Raw genomic sequence first — 20,424 nt, 5'->3', positions numbered from 1 at the left:
AATAATAAACAACAGGAAAAGAAGAAAGCTTATCAAAAGTTCCTAGCAAATAAGTCAGATTGTGCTCTTAGAGAATATAGAAACAAATGTAAGAAAGCTAAACACTGTGTAAAACTAGCTAAACAAAAGTCATGGGAGGACTTTGGTAAGAATGTAGAAAATATATCAAGAAGGTGGCAAGATATTCTGGAGGTTATTGAAGAAGCTCAGAAATTATTATTATTATTATTGCAGGCAACTCCAGGGAGTCTTTAGACGCATCGAGGGAGACCCTAAACATCACGTCCAGAACAACTATTCAGCATCCACACAGTAACTATCATACTTTGCCTTGAACTCATTCACAGTCATGGCACCCACAACAGACAGTGGCAGCTTATTCCACTCATTTACCACTCCCCAAGCAAAAAACCTAGTTCTAATACCCTTGCTAACCACATTCTTTGCCAAGTTTTCATGGATGGCCCCTAGTTCTCCCATCACCAGATCTGTTCTGAACAATTTACTCTGAATTAATCTTGTAAAAACCCTTCAGTAATTTGAATATCTCGATTATATCATCCCTCTTCTGCCTATCAGCCAATTTCTGCAACCCACAGATCTTCAGCCTGTTCTCATAAGGCTAATTCCATAGACCAGTTATCATCTTGGTTACTTGCCTCTGGATCCTCTCTACCTCCTCCCCATCAAGAACAAACCCTGGTGCCCAGATCTGGGCACAGTAATCAAGATAGGGTCTTATCAAGGCTCTATAAAGAGGAACAATAACTTGTTTGTCTCTGCTCGTCAAAGTATTCCTCAGTAACCAAGTGATCTGATTTAGTCACTTTTGCAATGTGCCCCCTAAACTTCAACTCCCTGTCCACCAACACTCCCAAATCCCTGGCCTCATCAATCTCCTGAAATACGGTTCCACCAGTGTTGTATACTGTTGCTATTCTTTTCACCCCAAAATGCATAACTTTACACCTTGCCACATTAAACTGGCATACATTCTCCTTAGCCCAGTCTTCCAATCTATCCAAATCATCCTGCAAAATTTTGACATCATGTGGATTCACTATTGCTCTACCCAATAAACAGCAGTAGTCCAAGAACAGAACCCTGTGGCACACCACTAGTCACAGGCCTTCTTTTGGACTCTACTCCTGAATAAACTACTCTCTGATATCTCTCCATCAACCACCATCCTATCCATCCCCATCTGCCACAGTTTACTGATTAGAATTCCATATGATATCCTGTCAAAGACCTTAGCAAGTTCCAGCAGTATCACTGTAAACCCATTACCCTTATCCAGTTCAGCCGTCACTGTGTTATAAAATGTGAGCAAGTTACTGAGGCATGATCTATCCTTCACAAAACCATGCTGTCCCCCATACAGTATCCCATTATCATCTATCCATTCCTGTATTTTCCTTTTGACTACTTTCTCCAAAACCTTGACAACGACTCCTGATATGCAGATCGGTCGGTAATTTGCAGAAGCAATCTTGGAGCCTCCTTTATGCAATGGAACTATTTTCCCCTCCTTCCACCCCCTCGGGACTAACCCAGACCTGAGACTCAAATTAAACAAAATGGTCAAGGGCACTGACAATTCTTTTGCTGCTTCACTTAAGACCCGAGCTGATATACCATTCAATCCCACAGATGTATTCACATTAAGTTTTGTAATGTACTATTCACCTGAATTCCTGTATAAGTGCAATATCACCACCTGGATGATATATTCTTGCAAAGTGCTCACTCAGTAATTCCACTATTTCAACTGATTCAGTACCTCCCTACCATCAGCATTCCTTAAAATCATTCTGCCATATACATTTTTTCTTTTACTTGCAGCATATCGAAAAAACTGTTTGGGATTCTCTTTTGCTTGCATTGCTAATTTCCTTTCATAATATGCTTTTTTGCTTTTCTTACCGCACTAGTTACCCTTCTGGCCTGAGCTTTATACTTTTCGTGTGCCTGCAGGTCACCTTTCTCTTTAAATTCCCTTCACAGTTGTATTCTTTCTTTGCAGCTCAAACTTAATGGTGTTATTCATCCATTTAACTCCCACTTGATTTACTCTCCAGACTCTAGGTATGCAGTCAGCCATTGCCTCCTGCAAACGCTCCTTAACCACTTTCCATGCACTATCAACATCCAGCCTTTGCAGTTTTACATGCCATGGCACTGAACCAAGCAATCTCCTAAGCTTGTCATACTTACCAGCCCTGTAATTCCACATATGCCCTGTCTTAATTGAAAATTCCACACATTTAGCCACCAAGACCTTATGATCACTTTCACTAATTGGTGCAATGTGGTCATATTCGTTACAGTCAAATTCTCAGATGTAATTACTAGGTCAATTACTGTCAAACCCCTAGTATATTCTGTTACATGCTGTCTCAGGTAGTTATCCCTTAGTAACTGCATAAAATCCATTTCCTTCCTCCCATGTGTCCTCTCCTCCTTCCAATCAGTTACCATAGTTGAAATCCCACATAATAATTACCTGTCTTCCACTAATTGAATATATTTGCCTATCCATACTATCTTCATCATTTATTTCATCACCTGGTCTATAGCAGCACCCAACTGTATATTTTGTTCTGCTGGCCTTGATATCACACCAAATAGCCTCAAATGTGCTCTTCACTATCCTGTGGTTCATCTTCTATTCTCCTTGGCTGCAGTTCATCAGCTATCATCAATAACACTCCTCCCATTCTTTTCTCTCTGTCCCTCCTGAACACACTATACCTTTCACATTCTATCCCATTAGCTATATCATTTTCTGTTAGTCATGTCTCACTAATGCCAATAACCTGTGGACAGCCTACCAAGGCCAGAAATTCCTCCTCCTCCTTCTTAATACTCCTGGCAGCAGTAGTATACATAAAGTGCAGAAGACTGTTAGTCCCACCCTTATCTTGATGTCTTCTACTGGAGAAAAGAGCGCTGTAAAAGGAATTAGAGATGATAAAGGTGACATGAAAACAGGAGAAAAAGATATCCTTGAAGTATGGAGTAATTACTTTGAAAAATTGCTAAATGAAACAATCATTGGCAGCACAGTGGTAAAAAACACTCAATACGTTTGCAATCCAGGAATACATATTATCCATGCTTGAAGCAGAAGCTATCAAAAGCCTAAAATGTGGACAGGCAGTGGGAGTAGATGAGATTCGACCAGAAGTGCTGAATTATGGACATATAAAAGTGGCTGCACTGCAAGCCACTTTTATATCAGAAGGCTTGGACAGAGGGATGAATTCCAAATGATTGGAGTAGAGCTCTCATAGTGACCATATACAAAAAAGAGAAATAAAATCAAATGTAAAAATTACAGAGGTACACCCTGCTGAGTGTTCCTGGTAAGATTTATGCAAGTATACTTGGGAAACAGTTCAGAAAGATTGTGGAAGGGAAGCGTGAAGAACAAGTTGAATTCAGGCCAAATAGAGGCTGTCAGGATTAGATTTTCACTTTACGACAAATAGTTGAGAAATTGTGGGAAATATCATAGATCTATATTTAAGTTTAGTAAACCTGCAAAAGCCATATGCAAGTTAAGGGGATAAAAATCCCTTATTGTTTTTCAGCCAGTTTCGCTTACTGGCTGAAAAACAATAAGGGATTTTTTTTTATCCCCTTAACTTATCAACCTCGCCAGAAAAATAGCCGTTTGGCTTTTCATCTCAGGCATATGCAAGGTTCTGAGAGAAAAGCTATTCAAAATGCTACAGTTATATGATGTCAGTGGGACATTATATCAATCAATACTTAGTCTTTATTTGAGTTATAAGTCAGCAGTTAGAATTGAAGGAAGTACAGGAAGATGTTTGATGTTAAATCTAGTGTCAGACAAGGATGTACATAATCCTGTCTGTTATTCATTATCTACATCAGTGCTTCCCAAACTTACAGATGTAAAGGCCCCCTTGGAAAAATTAAAATATTTCACGGCCCCCATTGAAAAAAAATTTGTAATACAGCCATATATTATTATTATATTTATTGTATTTATATTCAATACAAAACATACACATCGAATATCGTAAAAATCAAATGAAATATTAATTTTTATCATCTTACATACACATTTGACATGGCACACTTAGTCTTAAAACATTTTAAATTTGTTTTCATTATTTCATGGCCCCCAGTTTGGGAAGTGCTGATCTGCATGAATCACATTATGAAAGAAAGTGGTATTAAACTTGATATTAAAATTGGAGATGTTAATCTCAGCTCTTTATTTTATGCAGATAATGTTATACTGTTAAATAAATCCAGTACATGTCTGCAAGATTCCCTGACTAAATTGAATAACTGTTGTAATAAATTTGGTATGAAAATCAGCAATAACAAGACAATGAAAATAGGCAGAATCATTAAATATATCAACTGCATCATGAATGGAGAACTTATAGAACAAATAAAACAGTTCATCTACTTAGGCACAGTTTTTAGTGAAGATGGTAAATGAAATATGGAAATAGACAACAGAATCAACAAAGCCTTTATAGTAGGAAGTCAAGTGAATAAATTTATATGGAATAAGAGAGATATTTGTCAAAACACTAAGTTAGCTGTATACAAGACAGTGTTCAAATCAAGAGGATATTATATCCCACATTGTTTTAAAACCGAATAAGAAACTCTAGAGATTGGAATCAGAGAGTTTCATGCCAAATATAGTAAACTATAAAGTATCGGCGATCAAGCGTGAGCTAATGCAAGTGACTCTAGTACGTAGTACAATACCGGACAACTCGCAGCAAAGGTGGTGAAGTTCTGATCGCTATTCTTAGGTATTTTCCATAATGTAAAAACACATTTCCTAGGAAATGTATGCTGTTATTACATTATGGTGGGAGGTCACTACCCAGACCGGTTTCAGCCTTTTTTTGAGGCTTCATCAGTGAGTAGCTAGACCAAATTGATACCAAAGTGTATAGCGAAAAGAACTTATATACTCTGCTATACGAGTTTCCAAACAGGTGCAACCATTAAGTTACTTAAATATAAAGAGCTAATAAGCTTCATTTCGACGATATAAACATTATTTAAATTAAGGGGATATTAAATCCCACATTGTTTTAAAACCGAATAAGGTTTTAAACAATGTTCCCTTAATTTAAATAATGTTTATATCGCCAATCATTCTTCTTGCACTTGCCATGCTCAACTGTCTCAACATCTCCTGGTCCCCACCCTCTGTGCCTCTTGGCTTGCAGTAACACCCACCTCTTGCCCACCTCTACCTCATACCATATACTTTCAAAAACAAAAATGTCACTGCCTTCCAAAGCCTCCACTCTTAGAAGGCATAAGTCATCACTTATCATAAGCAGTACTCCACCACCGCATTTTCCCTTCCTATCCTACCGAAAAATGCTGTACCCATCATCATCATCATCAAATTCCTGCCATGTACCCTCAAGGGGTGTACAGGATATGATAGTACTACATGAAAAAAATTACATCATTTTTAATTTCCTATCTACAATTTTCCTTCAAATCAGTCTGTTACTTGTCAAGACTCCAACATTATCAGATCTTATATTTCTATCGTCTAAAGCATTTTGTACCGTATCAATCCACCTATATCTTGGTCTTCCTCTGGGTCATTTTGCTGCCAACCTGGCAGAGAACACTTGTTTTGCTAATCTTTCCTCTCCCATTCTATTTAAGTGACCATACCATCTGAGATTAGCTCTGCTAACGCATTCCTGGATGCTGACAATGTCAAGTTCTTTCCTAATATCCTCGTTTTTAATATGATATTGCCATTGATGCCATCTGTTCATGCCTATAATCTTTCTCAGGACTCTCATATCCGTGGTCTCTAGTCTTTGGGCAAGTGTTTTACTTCTGACCCAGCTCTCAGATCCATAAGTTAAAACTGGTTTGAACACTGTCTTGTACACAGCTAATTTAGTGTTCCGACTGATTTCTCTCTTATTCCATATGAATTTATTCAATTGACTTCCCACCATACCAGCTTTGCTGATTCTGTTGTCTATTTCTATATTTAATTTACCATCTTCAGTAAAAATCGTGCCTAAATAGCTGAAATGTTTTACTTGTTCCACAGGTTCTCCATTCACAACACAGTTGACATTTTCAATGATTCTGCCTATTTTCATTGTCTTTGTCTTTTTATTGCTGACCTTCATACCATATCTATTACAACAGCTATTCAATTTAGTCAGAGAATCTTGCAGACTTGTAGCAGATTTATTTAGAAGTATAACATCATCCGCATAAAGCAAAGAGCTGACATTAACATCTCCAATTTTGATATCAGGTTTAATACCACTTTCCTTCATAATGTGATCCATATAGATAATGAATAACAGAGGGGATAATGTACATCCTTGTCTCACACCAGATTTAACATTAAACCATCTTCCTGTACTTCCTTCAATTCTAACTGCTGACTTACAACTCAAATAAAGACTAAGTATTGCTTGATATAATGCCCCATTGACACCATATAACTGAAGCGTATTGAATAGCTTCTCTCTTGGCACCTTGTCATATGCCTTTTCCAGATCGACAAAACTTAAATACAGATCTTTGTTATATTCCCATGCTTTCTCGACTATTTGTCGTACAGTGAAGATCTGATCCTGACAGCCTCTATTTGGCCTGAATCCAGCTTGTTCTTCACCAAGCTTTTCTGCCACAATTCTTCTCAATCGTTTCTCAAGTATACTTGCATAGATCTTGCCAGGAACACTCAGTAGGGAAATACCTCTGTAATTCTCACATGCAGTTTTATTTCCCTTTTTATATATGGGTACTATGAGAGCTCTACTCCAATCATCGGGAATTCGTCCCTCTGTCCAGGTTTTCTGAACTATGCAGTGCAGCCACTGTAAGACTCTTATACCACCATACTTCAGCATTTCTGGTCGAATATCATCTACTCCTGCTGCCTTTCCACATTTCAAGCCTTTGATGGCTTTTTCTACTTCTAGTATGGATATGTATTCCTGACTGCATGCCTGGTCAGTGTTTTTTACCACTGTGCTGTCATCACTGCTTGTTTCATTTAGCAGTTTTTCAAAGTAATTACTCCATACTTCAAGGATATCTTTTTCTTCCGTTTTCATGTCACCTTTATCATCTCTAATTCCTTTTACAGCACTCTTTCCTCCATTCCTAAGCTTCTTCAATGACCTCCAGAATATTTTGCCACCTTCTTGATATTTATTTTCTATATTCTTGCCAAAGTCCTCCCATGACTTTTGTTTAGCTAGTTTTACACAGTGTTTTGCATTCTTGCATTTGTCTCTATATTCTCTAAGAGCAGAAGCTGACTTATTTGACAGGAACTTTTGGTATGCTTTCTTCTTTTCCTTCACTGCCTCTTTAACTTCCTGTGTCCACCAGGGAGTTCTGATTTTTTTATCCATACAGATAACCTCACCACATGCCTCTCTGGCAGAATCAATCAATGTTTTCTTCAGAGTTTGCCACTGAATCTCCAAGGTTTGATTCCTGTTCTCAAACTCTTTCATTTTTTCTTCAATAATCTTTGTGTATTTTAGTCTACAGTTCACATCTGAGAGCTGCTCAACTTTTATTCGCTTTAAAACTTTCTTACATGTTATTCTTTTCAATATGAAATTCAATTTTATCCTGCTCAAGACTAAATAGTGATCACTTCCAATTTCAAATCCTCTTTACACTCTAGTGTCCTGCACCAGGGAGAAAACATCACTATCAACAATAACATAGTCAATGAGACTTTTCTTATTCCTAGCCTCTTCTCTCCATGTGAATTTGTGCACATTTTTATGTTGGAACATGGTGTTAGTAATAACCAGTGCATGTCCTGAGCAGAAAACCAATAGATATTTGCCATTATTATTACTTTGCTCTTTTCTCCAAATTTTCCCAAAATATTTTTGTATGTCTCACAATCATTTCCTACTCTGCTATTTAGATCCCCAACAAGGACCAACTTTTCATTTTTCATTGTGTCAGTTGCTTTTTCTAAAGCCTCAAAAAATTCCTCCACTTCTACCTTAGTAGAACCTTCTGTGGGACCATAGGCACAAATAAGTCTCATTGTCCAGTTCCCCATTCTCATATTTGCCCACATTACTCTACTTGAGACTGACTGCCATTCAAGAAGATTAGCCTCGTATTTTGTGTTGAATACTATGGCTACTCCTTCTTTTCCTTGATTGTCATTGCCTGAATATAACATTTTGTATTTATTGCTCAGAAAGATCTCACCAGTTTTGGTCTTTTTTGTTTCAGTCACCCCAATTATGTCGATCTGGTACTTATCTAATTCCTCAGCTAGCTCCATTTCTTTGCCATTCAGGCTTCTTATGTTGATAGTACCGATATTTAACTCTGGTGATGTTGAGTTGGGGTTTATTTTCAGATTTGTTCCAGTAGCTGACTTTACGCTGTTCGCCCTGGTTCCCTGGCGAAAACAACGGGGGTCTTGTATAATCAGGCGACGCCCCAGCCGGCATGAAATTTTGTCATGTTGTACCATCATTCTATATTTTGGTTTAACCAATAAGAATACAATTTGGTCGACTAAATCCCAAATTGCCAGCCCATCCTCGTCCGTTCAGTATCCAAGTAGATACCCAACAGGGTGCACCACGAGAAGGTGAGGATTGGACATTAGGTCAGAAGCCCTGGTCGGTTCTCCGCATTCCTTTAAAGGCTATATGGAGGTCTCCTCTCAGTTATACAGCTTTGACCCTTACCCTGCTACTTCTATTCCTGTTATCATATCATCTTCCACCAACCACATCTCAGAGATCCCAATAATCTTCGGACAGGCTGATGCTTTCACGTCACCAATTCATCTCCTTTATTCTGGATATTCCTGGCATTAATATAAAGCATAAAAATGTCACTGTTTCTATACCTATCATATAATAGTGTATAATTCATAGCACAGCACGGTTGATTCACTGGAGTACCATGTTGCTACAACCCAACAATGTGAAAGTAGTGTTATATAAATGGACATTAATAATCATTGAAAAGTGCAGTCTGAGTGGATCATTGTAAAGCAGGGTATTACTATACTGTTGAAAGGGGTTGGGGTGAAATTAATATGTTGCAAATGATGTTCAATTTCGGCAAGTTACAAAGAGGGAAGCAGGTTTCTCTGCAGATGAATTTGATATGCTTTAATTATAGGAAAATGAATGTTGCCAAGTACTATGAAAAATTCATTTTTGATAGTATAGCCAAATAGAAAATTTATGAATTTAATGACTACACTGTAATTAAAAAGGGTGAGTTGGGTGCATTGCCAGACTCTCTTTATTTTAGGGTTCAGTATGACAGATAGCTACAGGTTGAATGAGACCAAGCGTGATAGTTTTACATATGTTTACATTTAAGCTGTTTATATGCATACATGTGATTTTTTTTTTTTTTGTTATTTGTTTTTCTGTTTTCCTTCTTGTAAAAGCATTCAAAAAGGAATTGTACAGTGGCATAATTTAAAAATGTAGGTATTAATGGATATGTATTTAATGTTTTTTTTTTTTTTCAGAAAATACTGAGAAAACTGTATCCTTTTTAACCACAGTAATTACTGTGCTGGTCTCTGGTTATATTGTAGTTGTAAGGGGTTCTTAATATACATCAAGCTCACATATATGATATGTATTATCTAACATGTTTATAATTCTCTAATTTTTATATTTTATGTGTAATATTGCTATTGACTGTAGAAAATATTGGGTGACAGATTCTCCCCAGATATAAACACATCTGTACTTCATAATGCAAAAATATAACAGAATGAATTAACATGAAAATACTGGAAATTTTGTATATTCATACCTTTTTTTAGATTGAATACAAATAATAGAATACAGCACATTACAGTAATCATGAAATTAATATTCTTATATTGGTATCATGAGGGAGTCATTGACTCATCTAGGGAGATTTGTAGGTCATGAATGTCTAAATCTTCATTATTTTAGACTAGGCATTTCCAAACATCACTTTCTGACACCTGTCAGTCAGCAATGTCACAAACCTGTTCGCATGTCCATCCACTTGAGTTGTTATAATAAACTTCCATGTGGAATCCCATCATATGTCTTGGCAAATTCCAGTAGTATCATGGCATATTCATTCGTCTTTCTAACTATGCTGTTGCTCTGTTGTAAAGCATAAGCAGGATTGCTAAGTAAGGTCTACCATTAATAAGTTAATTCGTGCCATTTTTGGTAAAGGACCAAGTGCTGTCTACTCACCTCTGGTTGCAGGTCCTAAATGGCATTCAATGCCTTAATTATTACTCCAGAGATACAAATTGGTCTATAATTGGCTGCATTAGCCTTAGTTCGTCCCTTGTATGATGAGCAAGAACTCATTAGGAATTGTGTTGCACGTTCCATTAGCACCTGTGCTAATTTCCCATCCAGTACACTGCTGTATGTATCTCTTGCAATATCTTTAATACCTTTCTTTCTTTCATCCATTTATATCTTTTATCTACGAGGGTGGTCTGAAAGGTTCTCAGCCTCGACCATAGATGACAACACTATCGGCATGTTTTTTTTTTTTTTTTCTAAGCTGGTACATCTGTCATAAGCATCCATGTGAAATTGCAAGTCATTCTATCAAGTACTTTGTTTTATACAGCTGTCTAAAGCAAAAATGTTGTTTGTATCCCTTGAAATGGATAAAACTGGGTATCATGCGGTTATAAAATTCTTTGTAAAAGAAGGTTTAACGGCAAAAGAAATTCATGCAAAGTTCATAAAAGTTTATGGGTACTCTTCTCCTTTGTTTTCGACAATTAAGAAATGGGGTGCCGAGTTTAAACATGTCCATACCAGCCTTGAAGATGATCCACATGATGGATGTCCAAAAAGTGTAACAACACCAGAAATTATTGATCAAGTGCACGATATGGTATTAGATGACTGGTGAGTCAAAGTACGTGAAATTGCTGAGACTATAGGCATTTCAAAAGGACGTGTAGGTTATATATTTTGCATGAAGAATTGCAAATGACAAAGCTTTGCGCAAGATGGGTGCCACGCTTGCTCACAGCAGATCAAAAACGCACTTGCATGAAAATCTCTGAATTCATTCTTAAAATGCTCCAAGCACTTTAAGAAGAATAAAACTGATTTTGTTCATTGATTTATTACTATGGATGAGACTTGGATTCACCATTACACACTAGAATGCAAACAGCAGTGAACAGAAGCCAGTTGTTCAGCGCCAAAGAAGACAAAGTCGGTTCTATCAGCAGGAAAGGGCATGGCATTGGTGTTTTGGGATGCTAAAGGCATTTTGTTTATTAATTATCTTGAAAAGGGTGAAACAATAACCGGGGAATGTTATTCTGATCTTTTAACCAGACTTACCTTGATGGACCTGTGGTTTCAGTCAGGATTTCTCCATGACTGCAGGTCGTAAAGAGTCCAGCTATTCCTGTCTTGGGCCTTTCTTCTCCATTTTCTTTCAACTTTCTTTATCATTGGGTCTTCCAGGTTTCCTTTTGATATCTCTTGGATACCAGTTTGTAACTCTGATTGTCCATCTGTTGTCTCTCATTCTGACGAGATGTCCTGCCCATCTTCTTTTGCTATTGTAGATTGTTTTTATTATATCTGTGAGTCCAGACTTCTTCCTGATTTCTGTGTATCTTATCCGGTCTATTTTGTTTATATTGCATATTCTTCTTTCTATTGCACGTTGAGTTGTTATTAAGCTTTGTTCTTCTTTTAAAGTTGTGTTCCATGTTTCACTGCCATAAGTTAATGCTGGTAAGATGTGACTATTGAAAAGATGGGCTCTTATGTTTATATCTATGTTTTGGTTGGTAATTGTTGATTTTATTTTGTTGAAGGCCATCCAAGCAGCTCTTTTTCTCCTTGCTATTTCATTTGATATATCATTATTCATTTTTATGGACTGGCCGAGGTAGATGTATTCTTCAACTTTTTCGATGGTGTGAAATTCTAGAGTGATTGTATGATCTTTACAGTATTTGTTTTTCATCCATCTTGTTTTGTCAGGGTGTATTTCCAATCCAATTTTTTGGCAGTTTTGGCTTATGTTATTCAGCACTGATTCTAAGAGTTTGGGTGAGTGAGATATTAATACCACATCATCAGCGAATAATAGGATATTTAATATTTCATCATCAATGTTTATTCCATCTTTCATGTCAATTTTTCAAATAATGCTGTCCAGAGTAGATGTGAAGATATTAAGTGATAAAACATCACCCTGACGTACTCCTCTACTTAAGTTAATTTTAATCGGGTGATTGAAAAGGGTGATATTTGTTGTGCTTTCTTTGTAGATATCTTTTATGAGTTGGATGTATGCTTTTTCTATGCCTTGTTCTATTAAAGCTTGGAATACTGTGTTATGCTCAACAGTGTCAAATGCCTTTTTAAAATCTATAAAAAGAAGACAAAGTGGGATCTGGTATTCTCTGCATCTTTCTGTTAGCTGAGTAATAGTTTGAGTGTGATCTATTGTTGAAAAGCCTTTTTTGAAACTAGCCTGTTCTTTGCAGCTATTTTCATTGATGGAGGCTTGTATTCGGTTTAGAATGATTCTGGTGAATATTTTATGTGTGTGTGCTAATCAGATAGATCTGTAGTTACTAATGTCTTCTTTATTACCTTTTTTATACAGAATTATGGTCTTTGATGTTTTCTATTCAGTAGGTATTTTCCTTAATTGTATATATCAGGTAAACCTTTCTGCTAGAGCTGTAAAAAATATTTGTCCACCCATTTTTAATTCATCAGATTTTATACCGTCAATTCCTGGTGGTCGGTCATTTTTCATATGGTGGATAGCCATTTTTATTTCTTCAGGTAGGACAGATGGTATTTCCAGATTTTCCAAATTTTTTCTGGTACTAGAGCTGTGATTACTTGTTTAGATGAGTAAAGGTTCTCATAAAACGATTTTACTATTTTTGCCATTTCACCTCTGTTTGTGTGTCTGTTTCCTTGATTGTCTATGAAGGCTGACGGTAGTGGTTGCTTTAGTTTTATTTCTTTTTCTACTTTTTTTAGACTACTGCGGAGCCTATCTGCTTCTGCCAATTTTGTTGTTCTATATATGTTATAGTCGTCTTTGATATTCTGCCTCAGTTGTTTACAAATAATTTGATATTCTAGATGATCTTTTCCTGTATCTTTCAGTATTCTTCTTTTCTTCAATAGTTCTATTGTTCTTGTTGATAGGTGTTGCCTGGTTTTAGGAGGAAGTTCATATAAGGTTCTTTCTTTGCAGTTCATTAATTTATTGTTATAGTTTGTTAAATCTTCGTCGATGTCATTTTTTAATTTCCAGTCGGTTTCTTTCACCTTTTTTCTAAATTCTTCTGGGTTTATCTGTTTTGAGTGTTTTTTATGGTTGGACTGTGCTCATATGCGTTCTTCATTTTTTTTATGTATTTTGAGAGTGGCTCTTATTGGACGGTGGTCTGAATGAATGTCACAGTAAGTTTTCCCAATGACTTCGACATTTTTTATTATTCTTTTGCAATTTGTTAGGATGAAATCAGTTTAGTTTCTTGTCTCTCCATTTGGAGATTGCCAAGTCCATCTTTTTCCTGTTATCTTTTTAAAGAAAATATTCATAATGTACAGCCTTTCTGCTTCTACAAATTCTGCCAGGAGTTCACCACGTTCGTTTCTTTCCCCTTTCCCCCATGGTCCAATGTATTTTTCTTCACTAAATTTTGTACCAATCTTTGCATTGAAATCTCCACACACCATTGTGCATGTTGTTTTTTTCAGTAATGTTTCTCGTAGGTGTTCATAGAAATTTTCCATTTCTTCTTTGTCGGCTGTTGAGGTGGGGGCGTAGGCTACTATTATTTTTATTGTTATGGATTCTCCAATTTTTAATATTAGTGTTCCTAGTTGTTCAGAATGGATTGTACAAGAAATAATATTTTTAGTTAGCTTTTCATTTATTTAACCAGACTAGATAAAAAAATTCGTGAGAAAGGACCCGGTTTGCAAAATAAAAATTATTTTTCATCAGGACAATGCACCTGCCCACAAAGGTGTTTTGGCAATGGAAAAATTAACGGATCTGCACTATGAATTGTTGGAACATTCACTCTATTCCTCACATTTCTCACTTCTGTCTCTTCCCAAAACTAAAAATTTTCTTCGCTGATCAGCATTTTTCTTCGAATCAAGAGGTGATTGCAGCTGTAGATGGGTATTTTGCAGATCTTACTGAGAACCACTACAGGGACAGGATAATGTCGCTGGAGCATCGCTGGATATTATTCTTAAGGGAGATTATGTTGAAAAATAAAAATAATTTTGAAATTATAAATTCGTTTTTTCTTTGCTAGGCCGAGAACTTCTCAGACCATCCTCATAGTTCACCTTGGCCTCCGAAGAATTGTTATATGCGGAATATATACCTTACTATCATTCCAAAGTAATTACTTAATAAATCAACTATTTTCTTTGCATTCATCACTTTCCTACCAAATATGTTCACTGTGGTTATCCTTCCATTTTTATTTTTCTTATTTGTTACATAGTGAAAGAATATTCTCTCAGATTTCCTTTGGTCTCTTTCAGCTAACTTCTTTTCACAGTCTGATTTTACCTTCCTCACTGTGGGTGTCACTCTCCTGACCTGTTCTTTATAGCATTCCTGAGATTCGTTCACATTTCTTCCAGTATTGTTTCCATAACATCTTTTTATTCAGCTCTTTCTCGGACATTTTGCTCATGACTGTAATTTCCCTGCAATTTATTCTCCTAACTGATGGTGCAATTGCTTGTGGCTTCCTTCAGCACACTCCTGACACTTCCAGTGTACTATGATTTCTCTGTCATTCATTTTCTCATAGTAACACACAGCTTCATGCAACTCTCTCAGTTTAATATTGTTCCACAAAGACTTCTTTTTAAAATAATGCTTCCTTGTGATTTGCTATTATCTGAGTTCACATTATATGATCACTTTTACTAGTTGGAGGCATAACATTCACCTGCCTCATTTACAAAACTAAAACTCTTCCTTGCTGGTCTAATTAGTCCTCTTTAGATCGATAAGATTAATCTGTTATAGCAGACCACTAGGGAGAGAGAAATAATTTGTTAAAGACAAGGTTTGCTATAGATCCTTCCCTTTGCACATACACACTCCATCCCATGAAACAAAGCAAATGGCTGGAAACAGAACGAAAGAAATGGCAGGATATCGTATATTGATGTGAGAACAGTGTTTATGTATAATAGTAACCACGAAATGATGTGAAAAGTACAAATGCAAACAATAAAAGGGGACATCATAGGAAAATAATTAAGCCTAGAAGAGTATGAAATTATAAACTTCTCTGCAATTTAAATTTCAAAGCATTACATTACTTTAAATTAATATCAGTATTCTGACATCTTGATAACTGAATACGAGGGTGGCCTAAAAGTTCTCAGCCTCGACCATAGATGGCAACACTATTGGCAAGATTTTTTTTTTTTCTTTTTCTAAGTTGGTACATCTGTCATAAGCATCCATGTGAAATTGCAAGTCATTCTATCAAGTAATTTGTTTTATACAGCTGTCTGAAGCAAAAGTGTTGTCTGTATCCCTTGAGATGGATAAAATTGGGTATTGTACGGTTTTAAAATTCTTTGTAAAAGAAGGTTTAATGGCAAAAGAAATTCATTCGAAGTTCATAAAAGTTTATGGGCATTCTTCTCCTTCATTTTCGACAATTAAGAAATGGGCCGCCGAGTTTAAACATGGTCTTACCAGCCTCGAAGATGATCCATGTGATGGATGTCCAAAACAAAAAGTGTAACAACACCAGAAATAATTGATCAAGTGCACGATATGGTATTGGATGACCAGCAAGTCAAAGTGCGTGAAACTGCTGAGACTATAGGCATTTCAAAAGAACATGTAGGATATATTTTGGAATTGTAAATGAAAAAGCTTTGCACAAGATGGGTGCCGCACTTGCTCACAGCAGATCAAAAACGCACTTTCATGAAAATCTCTGAACAGTGCTTGGAGCATTTTAATAAGAATAAAATGATTTTGTTCATTGATTTATTACTATGGATGAGAAGACTTGGATTCACCATTATACATCAGAATCCAAACAGCAGTCAAAACTTTTTTTTTTATTTTGATTTTGCTCCACCTTTGCAAGGAGTGCCCTGGTGTTGTACCACCTTACCCCAGTCCTGAAGATACTTTCAGGTGCAAACTTTGTTTGCTCACACTTGGATAAAGGATTAAACTAAATTTATTATACTCTAACCAAGTGAAAAATAAACTTTCAACATCTTTCTCTAAATCCAGAGTAATTTATTAAAAAAGGGTGGCATACCATTTGGCAACTCCTAGGTAGAGATGACCTGCTAATGCTTCTGCCTGGTATCTCCACTTGGGCCTGGCTCCCACTGAAGAGACCCTCAATAAAGGTCGAAACTAGTCTGGGTTGTGGCCCTTCCCTTAATGCATAACATTAGACATATCAGCAAGGAGATACTGAGATAGGAGTGTTGGTAGCTTGCTCCACCTTTGCAAGGAGTGCCCTGGTGTTGTACCACCTTACCCCAGTCCTGAAGATACTTTCAGGCGCAAACTTTGTTTGCTCACACTTGGATAAAGGATTAAACTAAATTTATTATAGCAGTCAAAACAGTGAACAGAAGCCTTTTGTTCAGCGCCAAAGATGGCAAAGTCAGTTCCATCAGCAGGAAAGGTCATGGCATCAGTGTTTTCGGATGCTAAAGGCATTTTGTTTATTAATTATCGTGAAAAGGGTAAAACAATAACCGGGGAATATTATTCTGATTTTTAACCTGGCTAGATGAAAAAATTCATGAGAAAAGACCCAGTGTGCAGAAGAAAAAAATCATCTTTCATCAGGACAATGCACCTGCCCACAAAAGTGTTTTGGCAATGGGAAAATTAAGGGATCTTAACTATGAATTGTTGGAACATCCACCCTATTTCTCAGATTTGGCTCTCTCTGACTTCTCTTTCCAAAACTAAAACTCTTCCTCATTGGTCAATGTTTTTTTTCGAATCAAGAGGTGATTGCCGCTGTAGATGTGTATTTTGCAGATCTTACTGAGAACCATTACAGGGATGGGATAATGGCGCTGGAGCATCACTGGAATAAATATATTAGTCTTAAGGTAGATTATGTTGAAAAATAAAAATAATTTTGAAATTATAAATTCGTTTTTTCATTGTTAGGCCGAGAACCTTTCAGACCACCCTCGTATATGCAGTCACTCCCAAATCCACGAGGCTATGAATTTAAGATAGATGATCAATAGTGAATTAAAATTTAGAGAGCATATTGCAAAGTGGCCAGCATAGCTCATAAGGTTTACTTGGTTATGGAAGAACAGAGATAAAGAAGTTATTATACCCCTTTATATCGCTTTGATATTCATATCTAGATTACTTTGCACAGAACTGATCACCTGAGTTTCTCTCTGTATGTGTGGGTTATCTGAAAACCTGAGAATGATGAGGAACCATGTGGAAGACATGTGATTACTGTATCTAGGAAGGGCAGACAGTTATTAGCTTCCAGTTCCATTATAAAGTGGATTTTTGGTGTTGGCTATGTAAATGCACCAAAAATGTATCCAATGTGCCTAGGCCATGTGGCCAAATACACTTCGTCAACATAGCGTAGCCAAAGCATTGGTTTGAGAGTGGTTGTATTGATAGCTAGTTTTCCAGGTGTTCTATGTAGAAGTTGACTACGGTGGGGAGCCCATAACTGCCCCATCTAATTGTTCATATATTTTCCCTTTCCATGTGAAATATGCTCTGCATGTATTGTGAATTTAAATAGTTCAAATATATCGGGGGGGGGGGGTTGACTTTATCAGATCAAGGGGTTTCGATTAATGGTACATTTGTGAATAGCGAGGTGATATCAAAACTCACCATTATGTCTGAACTTTTTAAGGTATGGTGTTGTTCTAAAATACTTTTCAGGTGGGTAGAATTTTTGACAAAGGAGGGAGAATTGTTTGTGAGAGTGGCTAGTAGCTTAACTAAATGTCTAGCCAGTTTGTATGTGGGACTATTTATACTATCACAATAGGGCACAAGGGTGTACCTTGTTTGTGAATTTTTTGTGCTCCATATATCCTGGGTGTTTTAACGTGGAAGGGCTTGAGTTTGTTTACTGTTTCTTTAGGGCAGGAAGTTACTTTTTTTCAGTAATTTACACACCTTATTCTTTTGCGAGTTGATGGGATTGCGATCTATAATTTTGTATGTTGACTGGTCTTGACCGGTCTGTTTTAGGGCCATTGCTGTTTAACCTATATGTTAATCATATTGGCAAAGATTTGGAAGTCAGAACAAACTATAAAGAGTTGAGAAGATGTTGTGGCCTCACAAGAAGACTTGAGTAGATTGAGTGAATGGGCATAGGAAGTTGTAATAGATTTCACGGTATGATATGAACACAGATGGATAAAAAAATAACAATTTATTAATTTAGAAGCTAATATTTCGCTGGTATTATATCCAGCATCTTCAGAGCACACAACACAAAGAATTCATTTTCAGTTTATAGAAAACCCATGCATACGGGGAGATACGTACATAAACAATCACACCATCACCCTTCTCAACAATATGGTATCTTAAAAACACTAACCCATAGAGCTAGATCAATCTGTTCCAATGACGTTGCTCTCACTGCTGAACTTTCTCACCTACATCACACCTTCTTAACCAATGGTTATAATCCCCATAAGATAGATAACATACTAAATGCTACCCAGAAATCCCCTCTATCTACCACAAAAGACTACAACAAAACTATCACCATTCCATACATTAAAGGCACATCTGAAAAGATATCTAGGGTGCTTAATAAACACCAACTATGCACAGTATTCAAACCTTATGTAAAATTAGCAACTCTCATCCGTTCACCTAAGGACAAATGCACTCCTTTATCACATCCAGGAGTCTGTGAAGTGCCTTGTTCTTGCCATCAAGCCTACTACGGACAGACAGGAAGAACTGTGGACATCCGCCTCAGCGAACACAAAATATATATCCGACCCTTTCACTATGGCAAGTCGGGTCTGGAAGACAATGCTTTGGATACCCCTGCACACAGGATCAATTGGAAAGAAACAAAAGTAATGCACAGAAGCTTCTACAAGTCAGAGAGGTGGTTCCTGGAATCAACAGAAGCCTTAAAACATACTCCAAACCTTAACAAGTATGGCTGTATAAATCTGCCAAAGATTTGGGAGACAGTCATCCTAAGACCAAATTAATATTTATTACTTTTATTTTATTTTATTTTTTAAAACTTTCCAAGACTATCATTTGGACTACTATTTCAAAACTTTGAATTTTTTTTTTTTTTTTTTAACCTAGATGGCACCATATTAGGACTTTAGTCTTGTGTTGCATGCTGCAATTACTTATACTAGCCCCACTGTTACACCGGATTGCGGTTGTCTTGCTTTTGTAACAAACTTTGTGTTGTGTGCTCTGAAGATGCTGGATATAATACCAGCGAAATATTAGCTTCTAAGTTAATAAATAGTTATTTTCTTATCCATCCGTGTTCATATCATACCGTGAAATCTATTACAACATGTCTGACGAACACATAAGCCTATCCATGAGCATAACAAGGGAATCAAGTTCAATATTGCAAAATGTATGGTTTTAAAATTTGGGAAACAAAGATGGGATGTAGAATTTACAGTTGGTGGAGATATATATGATGGAGGTGAAGGAAATAAGAGATCTTGGTGATAGTGGATAAGGATCTGAAATGTAGAGGACACATTGCCAAAACTGTGAGGACAACACAAAGAATTCTGGGAATGATGCAGAAGACACTGACTTGTAGAAGTTAGGAGATTCTTGTTCCATTCTGTAAGGCTCTGATTTAGGCCACACAGGGACTCTGTGCACAGATTTGTCACCTGGTTTTCAAAAGCATGAAGAGATATTGGAAAGGGTCCAGAAGCGATTGATTAAGGTAATTTCTGATCTCTATAATGTTGAATATGATGAAAGGTTGAGAAGATGCAATTTATAGAATCTAGTGGATAGGGGAAGAGGGGGGGATATGATAGAGACCTACAAGTTAGTAAGGGGTTGTTATAGGATCAGTGTTGGAGATCATGATTTCCCATGTTATTCACATGAGAGATCATGGGTCATCCCTGGAAGCTGTATAGGGAGAGTGTGAGCAGGGGAGTGAGAAGAAGGTTTTTTGCATGCAGAGTTATGAATGATTGGAATGCCTTGCCTGAGAGGGTGGTATCTGCAGAGTATTTTAGTGTGTTTAAGGCGTGGTATGATGAGCTGCATGTATGACAAAAGGACCTCCTAGATGCATGGGTTCTTGGGATGATAATAATAATACCCAGAATGTAGTAC

At 36.8% G+C, this 20,424-nt stretch overlaps 1 protein-coding gene across 2 annotated transcripts in view; it reads left to right on the top strand.

Annotated features, from left to right (window-relative positions):
* Nucleotides 1–20,424, top strand: part of LOC150102791 (transmembrane protein 216-like) — a 95,046-nt gene that overhangs the window by 14,884 nt on the left and 59,738 nt on the right. For both annotated transcript variants that reach the window (XM_090399203.1, XM_090399204.1), the window contains exon 2: nt 9,545–9,561. In XM_090399203.1, the coding sequence (XP_090255329.1) occupies nt 9,545–9,561 (17 nt within the window). The remainder of the gene's footprint in view (nt 1–9,544; nt 9,562–20,424) is intronic.

Source organism: Typopeltis vanoorti, chromosome 10 (genome assembly GCF_054136105.1).
Source record: "Typopeltis vanoorti isolate ZY-2024b chromosome 10, IOZ_Tvanoo_1.0, whole genome shotgun sequence".
In the NCBI taxonomy this organism is placed as follows: domain Eukaryota; kingdom Metazoa; phylum Arthropoda; class Arachnida; order Uropygi; family Thelyphonidae; genus Typopeltis; species Typopeltis vanoorti.
Note: the sequence above shows the minus strand (reverse complement) of the source record. Positions and strands in the feature narration are given on the sequence as shown.